The sequence below is a fragment of the Leucopleurus acutus genome (genome assembly GCF_964270905.1).
Source record: "Leucopleurus acutus genome assembly, chromosome: 15".
Classification (NCBI taxonomy): domain Eukaryota; kingdom Metazoa; phylum Chordata; class Mammalia; order Artiodactyla; family Delphinidae; genus Leucopleurus; species Leucopleurus acutus.
In genome coordinates, this window is record NC_139157.1 from 37,886,354 (window position 1) to 37,900,312 (window position 13,959).

The following is a 13,959-nucleotide window of genomic DNA, read 5'->3' on the forward strand; positions in this document are numbered from 1 at the left end:
TAATAAATAAGGATCAGGTTGCAATTTAAAATAATCTTCAATTATTAAAACCACTAGATATTAGATCAATTTACAAAACACAGCTTGACATTCCAGTTAGATCATGTCCTAATTGCCAAAAGGGTAGAAACAGACACAATTTATTCAGTACATGTCATTACGCTATTCATTTGTGGACGTTTCACAAATCCTACTTGATAAACTGATTTAGTAATTGCTTAATTTCCTCCCATTATTGATTGATTGATTGATTCATTATTTTAAAATGATCATAACTAACACACAGCATTGCAGGTTAGGAATCAACTCCAAGTTTATTCCTAGAGTCTTACTGGGTCTTCTCCATCACCCAACACCCCAAGGCAGGGCAATGTGCACACCTGGCTCTCATTACCAACACATGACTGGTAATGGCCATCTAAGGGCTGCATTCAAACACATCAGAAAGACTTTCAGAGAGATGTATTTTGTAAAAGAAGATACTGTTGCCGAATTACTTTTCAACCCAAAATGTGACATTCCTCCTATACATTAGGATCACTGCCTCTGTCTATGACTTTGTTAACATTTCTCATCCATCTGTTCCCCTTAAAGTTCAATATATAACATTTTTATTCACATTAGGAAAGATTAAATTAAAAGATGGGCCTAACAGCAGCAAACGTGCAACAAAACTATTTTGTGTATAAACTCTGCATCAAATTGCCATATAAATCTCCAAAAAAAAAAAAAGACTCACTAGGGTTCATTTCTCTCAATTTAAGGGAAAAGCTAAGATTTTAGGTCACTATGTTTCTTAACAAAACCGTACAAAGTAGGTGCAATAACAAGGAGATCATTGCTACCTCATTCTTGAGAAAACAAAGTGAAAACCAACAGGTTTCCCCTAAGGATTAAAATAAGAGAGGCATATAATTAAAGGTCACCAAACACTGCTGTGACAAAATTTACATTTACTAAACATAAACTGAATTTATGCCATGTGCCTGATTTTTAGGGCAGTTTTTTTTTTTTTTTAACAAAAGCCAATCTATTCTGAGACAGTCTATAAAATGGTAAACTGGGAAAGCACTGTCCCAAAGATCTTAAGAACCTGTGGAACTTCCCAGGAATGTTTTAGATAAAACCAGATGTCTTGAGAAATTCATTAATAAATTCACAGTTAACTTCACAGACTTCACAAGACTGTCCTTTAAAATATATATCATCTTGGGCTTCCCTGGTGGTGCAGTGGTTAAGAATCCGCCTGCCAATGCAGGCGACACGGGTTCGAGCCCTGGTCTGGGAAGATCCCACATGCTCGGAGCAACAAAACCCGTGGGCCACAACTACTGAAGCCCACACACCTAGAGCCTGCGAGCCACACCTATTGAGCCCACGTGCCACAACTACTGAAGCCCGCACGCCTAGAGCCCGTGCTCTGCAACAAGAGAAGCCACAAAAATGAGAAGCATGCACACCGCACCGAAGAGTAGCCCCTGCTCGCCTCAACTAGAGAAAAGCCCATGTGCAGCAACGAAGACCCAACACAGCCAAAAATAAAAGCAAATAAATAAATTTATTTAAAAATAAAAATAATATAAAATATATATCATCTTAAGTAGTGTTACATGCTTGTGAACTATTAGACATTCAGGAGCCAGACACTCCCCTTCCCCCTGCCCCCAACTGCCCCCCATCCTGTAGAAGAAAGTTGAAAACCTTTCATACCAGGCTAAAAGAAAAGCAAAACTCAGGTTCATAAATGCTACTGAACAGCCATAATATAACTACCATCTTTTGTTTGAATAAAATGGAACTGCATTTTGTGAAAGATGGACAAAAATGAAACTCCATTAATTCCTATTGGTAAGGGTAAGGAATACATAATCCTATACATAGCTCCTATATTTTAGGAAATCACAAGTTATAGATGCACTATCATCAAATCTGTGAGCAAGCTTTATTAAAAAAGAAGAAGAAGAAAAAAAGACCCAGGGCTCTTTATATACCACCTGTGTATTCTCAAATCTACAATAGCTTCCAAATCCTACAGATAGGCAGCTCCCTCACTGCTGCCAAAAACCAGAGTTAAACACATCCATAAGGCCCTAATCTCATCTCTGTCCCTCAGAGTAATCAAGTGGAGCAAATAGGTAGCACTTGGATACATGTCCTGTAGAGTCCATGATCCCTATTTTACAGATTAAGAGAATGAGGTCTGAATCACTGTGTCCCCAGGGATGAATTATTACTTCCAGGAGCAAGCTGGCCCCCACCACTGCAGACTCTGTAACAAAGGAGGTACTCAAGCCGAGGCAGTAGAAAGAGCTCTTCTCCAAGGGCCAAGACCGCAGAAGGCAGCACACCACCAGGCTCTAGTGCTCTCTGCTCACTGGGGCCTGTAGAAGTCCTCCCCACTTTTTGTTTCTCAGTGGCATCAGAGATGTCCTTTATAAAAATGATACTCTGGAAGATTAGCCTTGTAGATCTCCTATGGCTAGAAGAGGGTCATATGAATTCCCTACCACTGAACATTTCAGACATAAAATTGATCGTCCATCATTTGACACACAGCTGTCAGTTAAAGGATTTGAAATATCTCCTTATTCTGTTGTGTACTTAGCACCATACAGATGCACACAAAGAGTTCTGTTAGCAGGAGAGATTTGATTCCTCCATTCCAAACCAAGACTCATTTGTTTTCAAAGAATGCAGCATTGTTGGGGTTTTTTAATGTGTTACTGTTTTTGAGTGTATGCATTGATTAGAAAACAAAAGTCAGTATGAGGACTCTTCACCACCTGCCCTGCAAAGGCAAACATTTAGGGTATGATGCTGGAAGACTGAGTTTGGTTTTAGATGTAGGATACAGGCATTGCTCCTCAGCCACTGCTTCTAAAAGGAAGTGCTTCTGGGCTCTTCCCTGGTGGTCCAGTGGCTAAGAATCCGCCTTCCAATGCAGAGGACACGGGTTCGATCCCTGTTCGAGGACCTAAGATCCCACATGCCGCGGAGGCAACTAAGCTCACACACTCTAGAGCCCACGTGCCGTAACTAAGACCTGATGCAGCCAAATAAATAAAGATTTTAAAAAATCCATCTGAGAACAGAATTTCCTTTTAAAAAAAAAGAAAGAAAGAAAGTGCTTCTGCAGACGCCCTCTCCTAGGTGTTCTGAAGCTCCAAACATCCTTGGAACCTGCAACATGTCACCCTCTTTGCAACATCAGCAATTGGACTTGACTGAATTTCAAAGTTGAGGGTTGTGATTTTAGTGGCCAAAACACAACTGCAAGAAACTCAAGTAAAACATATTAAAAAAATGGTCAAGTATTTGAAAACAAGCTTCCCTTCATTTACTTTAATTATGTAATAATAATACTTGATATTCTTTTTTTAATACTTGATATTCTTAAACATCTTTATGTATTATTATTTGTTAGATACCTGTTCAATAGGTTAAGAGTTTCTGTACTGAATTTTTAGTCATTAAGTATTGTTTAGATAATAATATTATTAACTTTTAGACTGCATCATGAGCCTAGAGTAGTATTTCACTGAAAACTATTCCTGAAAATACTAGTTCCATGCAAGGTTAATAGGGGATATCAGAAAAGAGGTTCCTTGGTTTGTTGCAAACACTTTGTATTTGCAGACTTAAAGGGAATTAAGCAGGGGGTTCTTTAGTGCAGGAACAGATACACTAACATGAATCATGCCCCTTGGGGGCGGGAGAGAGGATGATGACGATAATACTCTACCCCACGACATAGTTAATCTCACAGCTCATGTTTGAGGGGGAGCGTTTTGCAGGATAGCACCCACGGAATGCTGCCTGACCAAGCAGAATTCTGACTGCTTTGTGAAATCTAAGTTTAATTCTTAAAGAACACTTAAAGTGGGTACATCACACACATAAGCATATTGTTTATCTATTTCAAACCATTTGCACCTACTTTGTAATCCTTATTCTTATACCCGCCGCCCCCATCCCAAATGATGGATAGGTGAAGAAAAAAATGTTTCTACAATGAAACAAGTTTTTGCAACTAGGGCCACGGGTCAAATGATATATAGGCGTCCCTGCAACTACTCCCAGTCTCACTAGATGAACAGTTCTTAAAAATTAAACTAGTAATCATTACAGAGATTTTTCTAGGTATCAGAAGTAACACAGCAATAAAGCTTCACATTTGTGAAGCTCTTTCATGTAAACTTTAAGCACATTTTCTCAGATGCTCCTAAGCATTCTGCAGGGTAAATGGGTCAGGAATTATTTGCCCCACTTTCCAAATGAGTAAACAGCACCCAGGAATATAAATGGCTTGAGCAAAGTCACAGTTATTTAGTTGTCCCGTATGGAAGCGCTAGACAGGGTAGAAAAAAATCTGCCTTCTCACTTAGTCCAGTGCTTTTTCAGCATATTTCCTCAGATCTCTCTCTCTCTCTCCCAGGGCTGTGTTTTGCACAGCGAGGAGCTATTCCGAAATTCATACTGAGGGGCTAGGCTAGCAAAGAGAAGCAGTTGAAGGGACCAATTCCACTCCAGCATTACCAGGCATAGAAGGTATAGACTAGAGGCACCGAATCCCTTTCAGATTTTTCTCTCTATTCATTGCAAAGACACAAATGCTGTGAAAAGACCTTCCATTTCCCTTACTTAAACTTCTGAATAGAACTAAGCTGGAAGTCAGAAATAGGCACACTTGGTCCTGAAGAGAAGTTTTCTTTCACATCAGTAACAGGCAAAAGGAAGAAATGAGCTAATTATCTAGTTGGGTTGAAGAATTTCAAACACAGATTCACACACTCCTGCAACAACGTTAAGTGAAGACCTAAGTTCTAGACCAGTAATTCTCAAAGTCTGACCTGCAGCATCAGTGTCACCTGGGAACTCATCAGAAATGCAAATTTAAGGTCTCTGTCCTACTGAATCAGAAACACTGGGGTGGGGCCTATTGATTTGTATGGGAAAAGCCCTACAGGTGATTCTGACACACACTGCAGTTCCAGAATTTTCTAGGATGTTCAATGCAATGCATATTTTAAATAACCTATCACTTGAAGTTATTTCCAACAACAATAATTTTAACTAATATCCTCACCAATAGTGGTCTAGGTGGACTTAGGATTTGGGACATGTTAAAAAAAAAATAGAAACAACAGGCAAATAACATTACTCTGCATTAGCCATTCATCAGGGTTTGGCTTCAAAAATAATAGGAATGTGAGAAAAATAAATACATTTTTCTTCGCATGGAATCTTTTTTAAACATACCTATCAAAGTGTACGAGTCCCTGTTGGCCAGAAATGCAGAGCGGCTGAAACTTTTTTTTCTACCCTTGAACAATGACAGAAATACAGCCTTACTATGAGGGGTTATTTCTCTAGGGTACTACGACAAGTGTGTTTTGCAGTTAGGGCACATGTGAAATCTTGTGGGAACAGCCAGGGACACTAACTTTGCAGGGGCACCCTCTCCTTTGATTCTCTAGTCCACACACTGGCAGTTCAAAGATGGTAAACCCCAAGTCCATGTGGGCCAGCCAGGTGTGGATAGGGGCCTGGCATCAAGCCTTCTCTGTGCCTGCTTAGTCTTGTGTTGATCGGGAATCAATAGGTAGATGATCCTGCCTTCGTTAGTAAAACAAATGTAAGCTACTGCTACCGTTTCATGTTCCATGGTGAACATGGATGCAATGGATGCAATGTATGCAGTGATGAAACCTCCATCAGGCTTAAAGTCAAGTTAAACTTGAGTTTGAATCTAAGCTCTACCACTTACTAAGGGGGTAACCTAAGTAAGCTGCTTGAACTTCCAGAACCTGTTTCCTCCTCTGTAAAATGGGGATATTAATATCTGTTACCTACTTCATAGGATTATTGGAAAGGAATCAGTAAAAAAACCACATGTTTAGACGTTTAGCATTTAGCCAGAAATACCTTCCAATAAATACTAACGTTTTCATTATTTTTAAAGTATTTTACAAAGTTGGATTTTGAAAGTATAACAAATTATAAAGACGAACGTTTTTTCAAAGTGCACATAAAAATCAGTTTATTCGTAAACTTTTCAAAAATTGTTTTCATAGGGATAAAAATTTGCATGTAGTATCCAAAATAATTTAAAAGGCAAAAGTTATTAGCATTAGAAGTCACTCTATTCCTGTTCCAGGCTAAAAAAAAAAAAAAAAAAAGACAGTCTATAGCTTGCATTAGATTAAATGTTAGGACCATTTCTATCAGACACGATACTCATTTTAGACTTTAAGCAAAAAAAAAAAAAGAAAAAAGGAAAACTGATTTCAGGAAGATGAAGCAACTACGTCCTTTAAATAGTAAGAGCTTTCAAATCTAAACACACCTGAGATATTAAAAGAAGAGAAAACCAGTTTATAAATTTTATTTCCCACCTTAATCTGCAAAAATAAAATGATATAATTTTATCTTGTGCTTTCATGATTTTTAAATGTTCTTCAATTTCCTAGGGTTGGTACAAATGTTTCATACACTTCTATTTCCATGCAATAGAAATGATGTAGGTATAAATACAGTACTTAATTCTATTGTTGTTATGAAGAAAAAAAAACCCTAAATACTTCATATCTTGATGGTCTATATATTTCATTATATTTAAAATACACAATAGTCAAGGGGGAAAAAGGGACCAAAATTAGAAGAGTTCATTCTACAGGTGAAATAATAGAACTGAAATAATTCTCCTGTGTATGTTTGGTTTCTGATATTTGTGTGCTCTAAGGCATGGAAATAGGGAAGCAATTATTAGCAATATTACTTTCAAACCTATTTTTGGAAAAACTAAACTGAGTTGCTTGAAATTCTACCAAATAATTGAAATAAATCCCTTGAAATTTTAGTGAAACCCACAGATAATGGAGGGCTGACCCTCATTTTATATGAGGGACTTGAGGATCAAAGGCGAGATCCATGGAGGGTCAGGGTCCTGGAACCAATCCCCTGCAAACACCAAGGGACAACTGTATAGACAAATATTTAATGATCCCATAATTTTAATATTTTTATTTCCAGTATAAACGCAGAAATGTTAAAACGTGTTTCTGTCTCAGATTTTATTTTTGTCAAGTACACACACGCACAGGAAAGAAACACACCAAGAAATAAAGACCTCCTATTTTAAGGAGTCCCTGGCTGCCATTCTGAAATTCTTGACTGGGCAAGTAGAGAATCTGACCCCAAAGTAAAGCAGCATCAGAGGGAAAAGCTGGTGGCAATGCCTATTTGCGTATCTGGGCCATTGTCCACATATGGGCCCCAAGCCAGAGATGACTCTGGCATTCTGCACAGGGGATGTTGCCCATTCAAGCCTTTATTTGAGAAAGAAGGGGAAACAGCGTTCTACGCAACTTTGGGTGTATGAAAAAAGAAGCTACCCTTGGTCTGTGAACCAAGAAACAGAGCTGGGCACTGGAAGAAGTTTCTACATCCTTTTTTGGTCAACATTAGAGACGAGCAGTGCTGAATTATAATGAAAGAGTAAATTAAAGACGAAAACATGCATGACAATATTGGGGTGCAAAAACAGAAAACATTTAAAAGGAAGAAATTTATCATAATTTTACAACGTAGCAAACTCTTAGCATCATATTTTTCCATCATAAGTTTCGGAAATATTATGTGGAAACTGTTAGTCTTTTCCATTGGCATTTGAATCTAAAATTTTAAATTCTCTGAGAGGGAGGGTTGTGAGAGATAACGTTCTACACTTCTGGAGAACTTTCAAACTTGTCAAAAGTACTCTAGGAGAATCATAAGATTCTACCGGCACTCTTCAAGCCACTTCGTGTCAATGCTCTATTCTAAGTAACCAAAGACCTTGTAACTACGAACACTGCAAAAATCACAATCGACACCACTGAAACACTCCATAATTATGATAAAATTGTTTTTTCTTAGTCCACGTATATACTCATGGCCTTCTCTAATAAATTTGTACCTCCAAAAATGCTTAGAAACTATGCAGTAGAAAACAACTGATCATTCTTAATTGTTTCAAATGAGCTTCTCCAGGCAGCTGCACATGTGTACTAACCTAATTGTTAGTTGCACCTGCTCCAAGTTAGCAATACTTCATAGAACACATGGCAAGACTGGCATTTTCAAGTGTTAATCTGTTCAATGTAAATCTATACTTTCTTTCAATAGTTTATGATACATATGCTTTGTGCCATATAGGAGTCTAATGTACAAAAATGTGGGCGATTTCTAATTTCTTTACTTGAAAACAAAGCTGTCTTTTCAAACTAAAATAAATTATGCTCTTCCATATTATGGCTGATTTTTCACTGAGAAATATCTGAGATATTTGAGCATTTTTTTCAACATTTATATAAAGTACTCTTTGATTCAAACATCGAAGAAAAAAAATAGCAAAAACTCTTTCACAAACTGCTGAAAGTTTTAAATAAGAAGTTAAATTGTTCTTGTCCTGTATCACCATATCCACCACTGCAAATGCAGTGATGCCTTTTGTGACTAACATCTTCAGTTTCTGAGCATTAAGGACAGCAATGATAAAAATAAAATAACATTCTTCAGATTATGAGCTTAGACCTGGATTCTGCACATGCAGCAAATCTGTTTCCAGAGATCACACCGCTTTTTCACAGAAATCACCCTAAAATCTGAAGTTGGAGTAACCATTCAGCTCAAAGATTTTAATGTATGATATATAGAGACAAATACTTTTTCATAAAATGGACAGACACTTTTTCATATAAATGGAAGTTTTATATTAAATCTCTACAGTATGAAATTCTAATTTTTTGTCTTATAAACTGATTTCCTGATTTTTAAAAGAATGGATGTTTATCCACACTTATCTGTCAAACATTAAATTAAATGCACATTTAACATAATTAAAAGCAAAGATACAGAATCCTGACAAGTAAATTTCTCTGGAGCCTTTGTCTCTGTCCTTCGCTTGTTAAAGGATCAAAACACTGTGTCTGCTCTGATAATATACTGATGAATGAGGTTCCCATTGCCACAATACTAAAGCTACTTCATCTCCTTCTAAGGTTAGCTGCAAGTTTACACAGACATAAATATTGCTTTAAGTCTAGTTAAAATACAAACACTCTACTTACAAAATTGGAGTCAAATGTTTCTAGGGACTTAATAGTTACTTAACAAAGAAACTTAATAAAGTTTCTATCTCAGACAATTTTGGCTTCAATTAATTTTAATAAATCTAAGATTTTCTGTCCAGCTGCAAAAAAATACCCAAATGTTACGAGAACGCTCACTAAACACTACAGAAGTAAACAAAACTAGGCAAACTTTTGTGGCAATCAGTGGTACATTCCGGAAACCTGGCTACTTATGAAACAAACTTTACTCATAATAGCTCAAAGATACATAAAGTTTTCAAAGAGCTATCAAGAACAAAGAAAAACATAAACACCCACCTAGTGTGTGTGTGTGTGTGCGTGCGTGCGCACGCACGTGCATGCACGCACACGTACAGTGCTTTGCAACTAGTTGCAAAAGAATTATTTTATTTAAAATTAAATACTATATTTATAAGAAACAACAATTAACAGGAATCTCTGGAGTCCTTTAAATGTGATCATTTCACCCTATTAAAACAATTGGATGTTTTTCGTCCTTTGTTTTTTCTTCTGCATCTGCATTAACATGGCTGCTAATTATATTAGCCTGGTGGTACAAAAAGTCTGAATGGGAAAAATCAGATGATTCGTATAGAGCCTAAAATACCTCTTAGGATTCAAATGTATACTTGCTTAGATTGAGAACTTCTATATTACTGCCACTTCTATTTTGTTAGAGAACTTAGCTTTGATTCAGAATTTCTGTTTCATAAGTGACATAACACCTCTCCAACACACCATTGCATATATGCATACACACAAACACACACACACACACCTTTAGCCTTATTATGCTACTTTGTATATTAAGCTTCCCATTTGTATATTTATGTTTTTCTAAAACTGTTTAAGTTCTTGAGTTTGTATTCATCACACAAAATGTCATACAGATCTAATGCCTACATCTACCATAATAAAGCCCTACTATGTTAACAGATTAAAAGCTAAATCACATTTTTAAAATTCAAAATTGAAAAGAGCAGAAGAGTGCTCTTACCCACCCATTCTCACAGCTTTATGCTTTTACACAGTGAATCAGCAAATGTATTCTTTTCTGAATCATATATGAACATAAGAATGTTTTGAAAATGTTTACAGTTTGGCACACCTGGCCTTCCTGGTGGTTTTCCAAAGTAAACTCGTTGTTCTGATCAGCTTTATCATTAAGAGTGAAAAAAAAACTTTATTGCAGAACTTAACTGAATATGTGGTACAGAAAAATAAACTGTTTTACATGTCACTGAGAAAATGTTACATTCTTAAAATTATATTTATAGTTCTACCTTCTTTTTCTTACAACCAAGTGCAGAAGTAATTCACAGATCAAAATATACATTATCAGATAACTTTCCTGGGAAAGAAAAACATTCTTGAGACAATATACAACTAAAAGCACTGCTTCAGCTAAATATTAAAGAAAACAACAACAACCGTTCCTGGGCTTCATGACAACTGATAAACAATGAAGAACACTTATCAGTTTCAACAGCAAATTCTTGCTCTTTCGGTTACTGATTGGGCTCTTAGATATCGTCTCCAGTCTTGTAGTCCTTTCAGCCTTTATGAAACAATTGTTGGAAATGTGGGTGGCTATTGAGATTAATTTATACTTTCCAAGGAAAGCTGTTTGATAACCGGAGTGAGCAAGTACCTCCTACCTCAAATTAAGCACTTAAGGTGGTCTATTTTTCACCTCTAAACTATCCTCGCCCCTCCTTCTATTGCCCTTAGGGAATTTAAATTCAGAGACGTGACGTTTTCCATTACTGGCTCCTTGCCTCTTTGCAACTGTACAACATTCCTCAAAAAGTACATATAATTCTCCAACCCACGGGATCAGACAACAGTATCTATTTCAGGAGCAATTACATAGATAATGTAAGATATAATATTTTTCCTTAGAATTGTTTGTAATAATTGTGATTTCAAGGCTACTGGTTCAGTCTATGGCAATGCTGTCCCTGAGTTATCTAAGTATTTCTCTTCAATCTACATACTTTTAAAACTCAATGTGTCCTGTAGATCAGACTGCTGTAAGGATACCATCTGCACTACACAGTGGTTTGTTAGAGCATTATACTTATAAGACAATATATTCCTTGAAAAATAATACACGTCAATGAAGAAACAAAGATACTGCAAAAATTACTACATAGAAGAAAAGTCAAAAATTCCGTTTTTTCTCTTGTTTTAACACCTGTATAGTAAATTACATGTGACCACCACGTTGTTACCTTAATAGGAACGCAAAGCATAAAAGAACAAGAGCTAGCTACCTCTTGCTTTGCTTAAAGAAATTAAAGACAAGTTTAACCCGCACCTGCCAAACTGTCTTCAGAGGGAAAGAAATAGGCGGGGACGGAAGGCCTCACCTGTCCTGTACCCCACAGTGCGTCTCCCTGAAAGCATTTTAAATATAGGCAATATATCTGTCACCTTTTCTTTTCTTTTTTCTTCCGTTCTAATCAATGGCAGACCTTTTACTGCACTCCCCTGCCCACTATCTCAAAGGCACGTTACAGAATAAGAGGACCCAAGTGTCACTTACCAGTTGCATGCCACAGATAAAGATAAGCGTGCACCTGCCACTGCAATAACCCATGGTTTCCGAGACCCCTGCCACAGCCAAACTGTCCCACGTCGGCCACCGTCGAGCCCCCACTTTATCCAATCAGATCGCGGGGAAGGACAGGCAAACCTGCCGAGGGCTCGTGGGCTCCGGGCTGCAGCTGCCAGCGTCCTGGGAAGTGACAGGCATTAGGACCTGCTAGCGCGGCGGCGGTAGCGGCGGCAGCTCCAGCCGCGCCCGCCACACATACCTTCACTTGCTCGGTGCACACGCCGCGCCGCGGGCAGCGCCGCCCGCGGAGACGCGCCCGGGGCCCGCAGGGGCAGCAGCGGCAGCCTCGCAGCGCCGCCGCGCCCTCGGGCATCTGGCCTCGAAGTTTCGCCCCCGCCGCTCCCCGCGCCGCCTCGCCCCACGCCCCCCAGCGCGGCCGCCGCCCGACGCGCGCTCGCCCGGCGCTTTCCGCGCGCCGGCTCCGGGGGTGGCAGAAGCGTGCGCGGGGCGCTGCCCGCCTCCCTGCGCCGCCCGCGGCTCCTCTGCGCCCCGCGCTGCGGGGCCCAGCGGGCGGGGGCGGGGCGCGGGCCGGGCGGGGGCGTCCGGGCTCCGCGGTCCCGGGAGGCGGCGGCCGAGGCTGCTGCGCGCAGGGATGCCGGGTCCGCGCCGCGTCCTGCAGCGGCGCTGCCCCTCCCTCGCCCAGATGTGTTAATCCTCCTACAACAAATCCTTCAACCTGCTCCCCGCCGCCCCCTCCCAAAGCGTCAACTTCCTCCAGCCCTGCCGAGGCTGCAGCCGAGGGGGCTGTTGGCGGCGGTGTCTAGGCGGGAAGGAGCGACGCAGAAGCGGCGGCTGCGGCGGTGGGGACACTGGGGCCCGCGGGCTGAAGAGTCCGGGCGGCGTGTCCGTAGCTTGCTGGGCTTGTGTAGGTCCTGCTCCCGCAGCCGAGCCCGGAGCACTATGCGCGACCGAGCAGCTTGTGTGCCTGTGTGTGTTTGGGGGAAAAGGGACGAAGAGGAGGGTTAGGGAAGGAGGATGGGTGATGAAATAGGAGTGCAGCCCTGGCATCCCGACCGGCCGGAAAGCCCGCGTGGCAGACTGGTCGGAGGAGAAGGGACGCAGCGGTTGCCGACGCACTGCCAGCCGCCCGGCACCCGGCTCCCGAGGATGTGCAAGGGCCGGAGCGTAGAGAGTTACGGAACAGACCCTGCTCCGGAAAAGGGGCCGGGTTGCTGCTGGAGTTGGTAGGAAAATTGGGAACTGGGGGAAGTAGGGACGCAATGAGTTGTCGTTGCTGCTTCAAACTGTTGTTTGTTTTCACTCAAGAAATGAAAGGATCAGAGACAATTTCAAAACTGAAGTACTTCAGCCTCAGGGGCCGTCCCGGCTGGATGTGGATTCCTGGAGGTGGATGCTGCAGCCCTCGCTCTGGAACGCCAGCCAGAAGCTGTGCCTCGGCTCCGGTAACCTGCTGAGACACACGCTTCGGAGCCCGTTGCTGCCACCTGCGGGTGAAAAGCTGAAGAGCGAAGCAGACTGGTCCAGGTGGCGTCCCCTGGGGTTTGGGTGTCGGGATCCAAGGGTCAGTGTTTTCTTTATAGACCTGAGCCGCTTGTCAAATCATTTCTAACTTTCCCAGGAAGTGAAGGTGTGGTGTAGAGATCCGCTGAGGTACTGAGTCGTTGGTATGAAGGGGCAAGATTGGTAAGAAAAGAGAACGGTTTAGGAAACTAAATAGCAAGTATCTTCCCACACCCTCCGAAGAGATTAAGACTGTTGAAACCACATCAAGCAAAGAGCTTTCCCTAGCAAGTGGGATTTGGCCCTACTGAGAAAATGGTATTTGTGTAGGATAATATTATGCTGGGAACCACAAATACGGACCCCAAATGATTGCTTCCTTTGAGTAAATAATGATGTATCAGAATGACTAAATATAAATAAATTGAATAGGGCATAGGGACCCTAGTCCCCAGAAGCGTGGGACTGAATTTTCAGAAATGATTTGTCAACTGTACACAGTGGAAAAGAGATTTGACTTGTTGACTTGTTAAATTTGTAGAATGTGGATATTTTGTTACTATAATGAGAATGCCCGATTTTAATCGCCCCACTTGTAAATGGCCTTTTCTCTGAAAAGTGTCTTTCGAAGTTTAATGAAATGATGAGAGCCCAATATGTGCTCTTACCCATGGAAGGGCCTAACAAGTAATAGCTGCTCCACAATACTTGGTGAAACTGAAGCCAGAGGTGTCTGGTGGCAAG

General features: G+C 40.6%; 1 protein-coding gene across 2 annotated transcripts in view; it reads right to left on the reverse strand.

Annotated features, from left to right (window-relative positions):
* The window catches only part of NKAIN2 (sodium/potassium transporting ATPase interacting 2), a gene marked incomplete at both ends in the record, with an annotated part of 967,614 nt that extends 955,878 nt beyond the window's left edge, over positions 1-11,736 (reverse strand). For both annotated transcript variants that reach the window (XM_082855901.1, XM_082855900.1), the window contains one exon: positions 11,683-11,736. In XM_082855901.1, coding sequence (XP_082712027.1) covers positions 11,683-11,736 — 54 coding nt within the window. The remainder of the gene's footprint in view (positions 1-11,682) is intronic.
* Between the last annotated feature and the right edge of the window lie 2,223 nt (positions 11,737-13,959).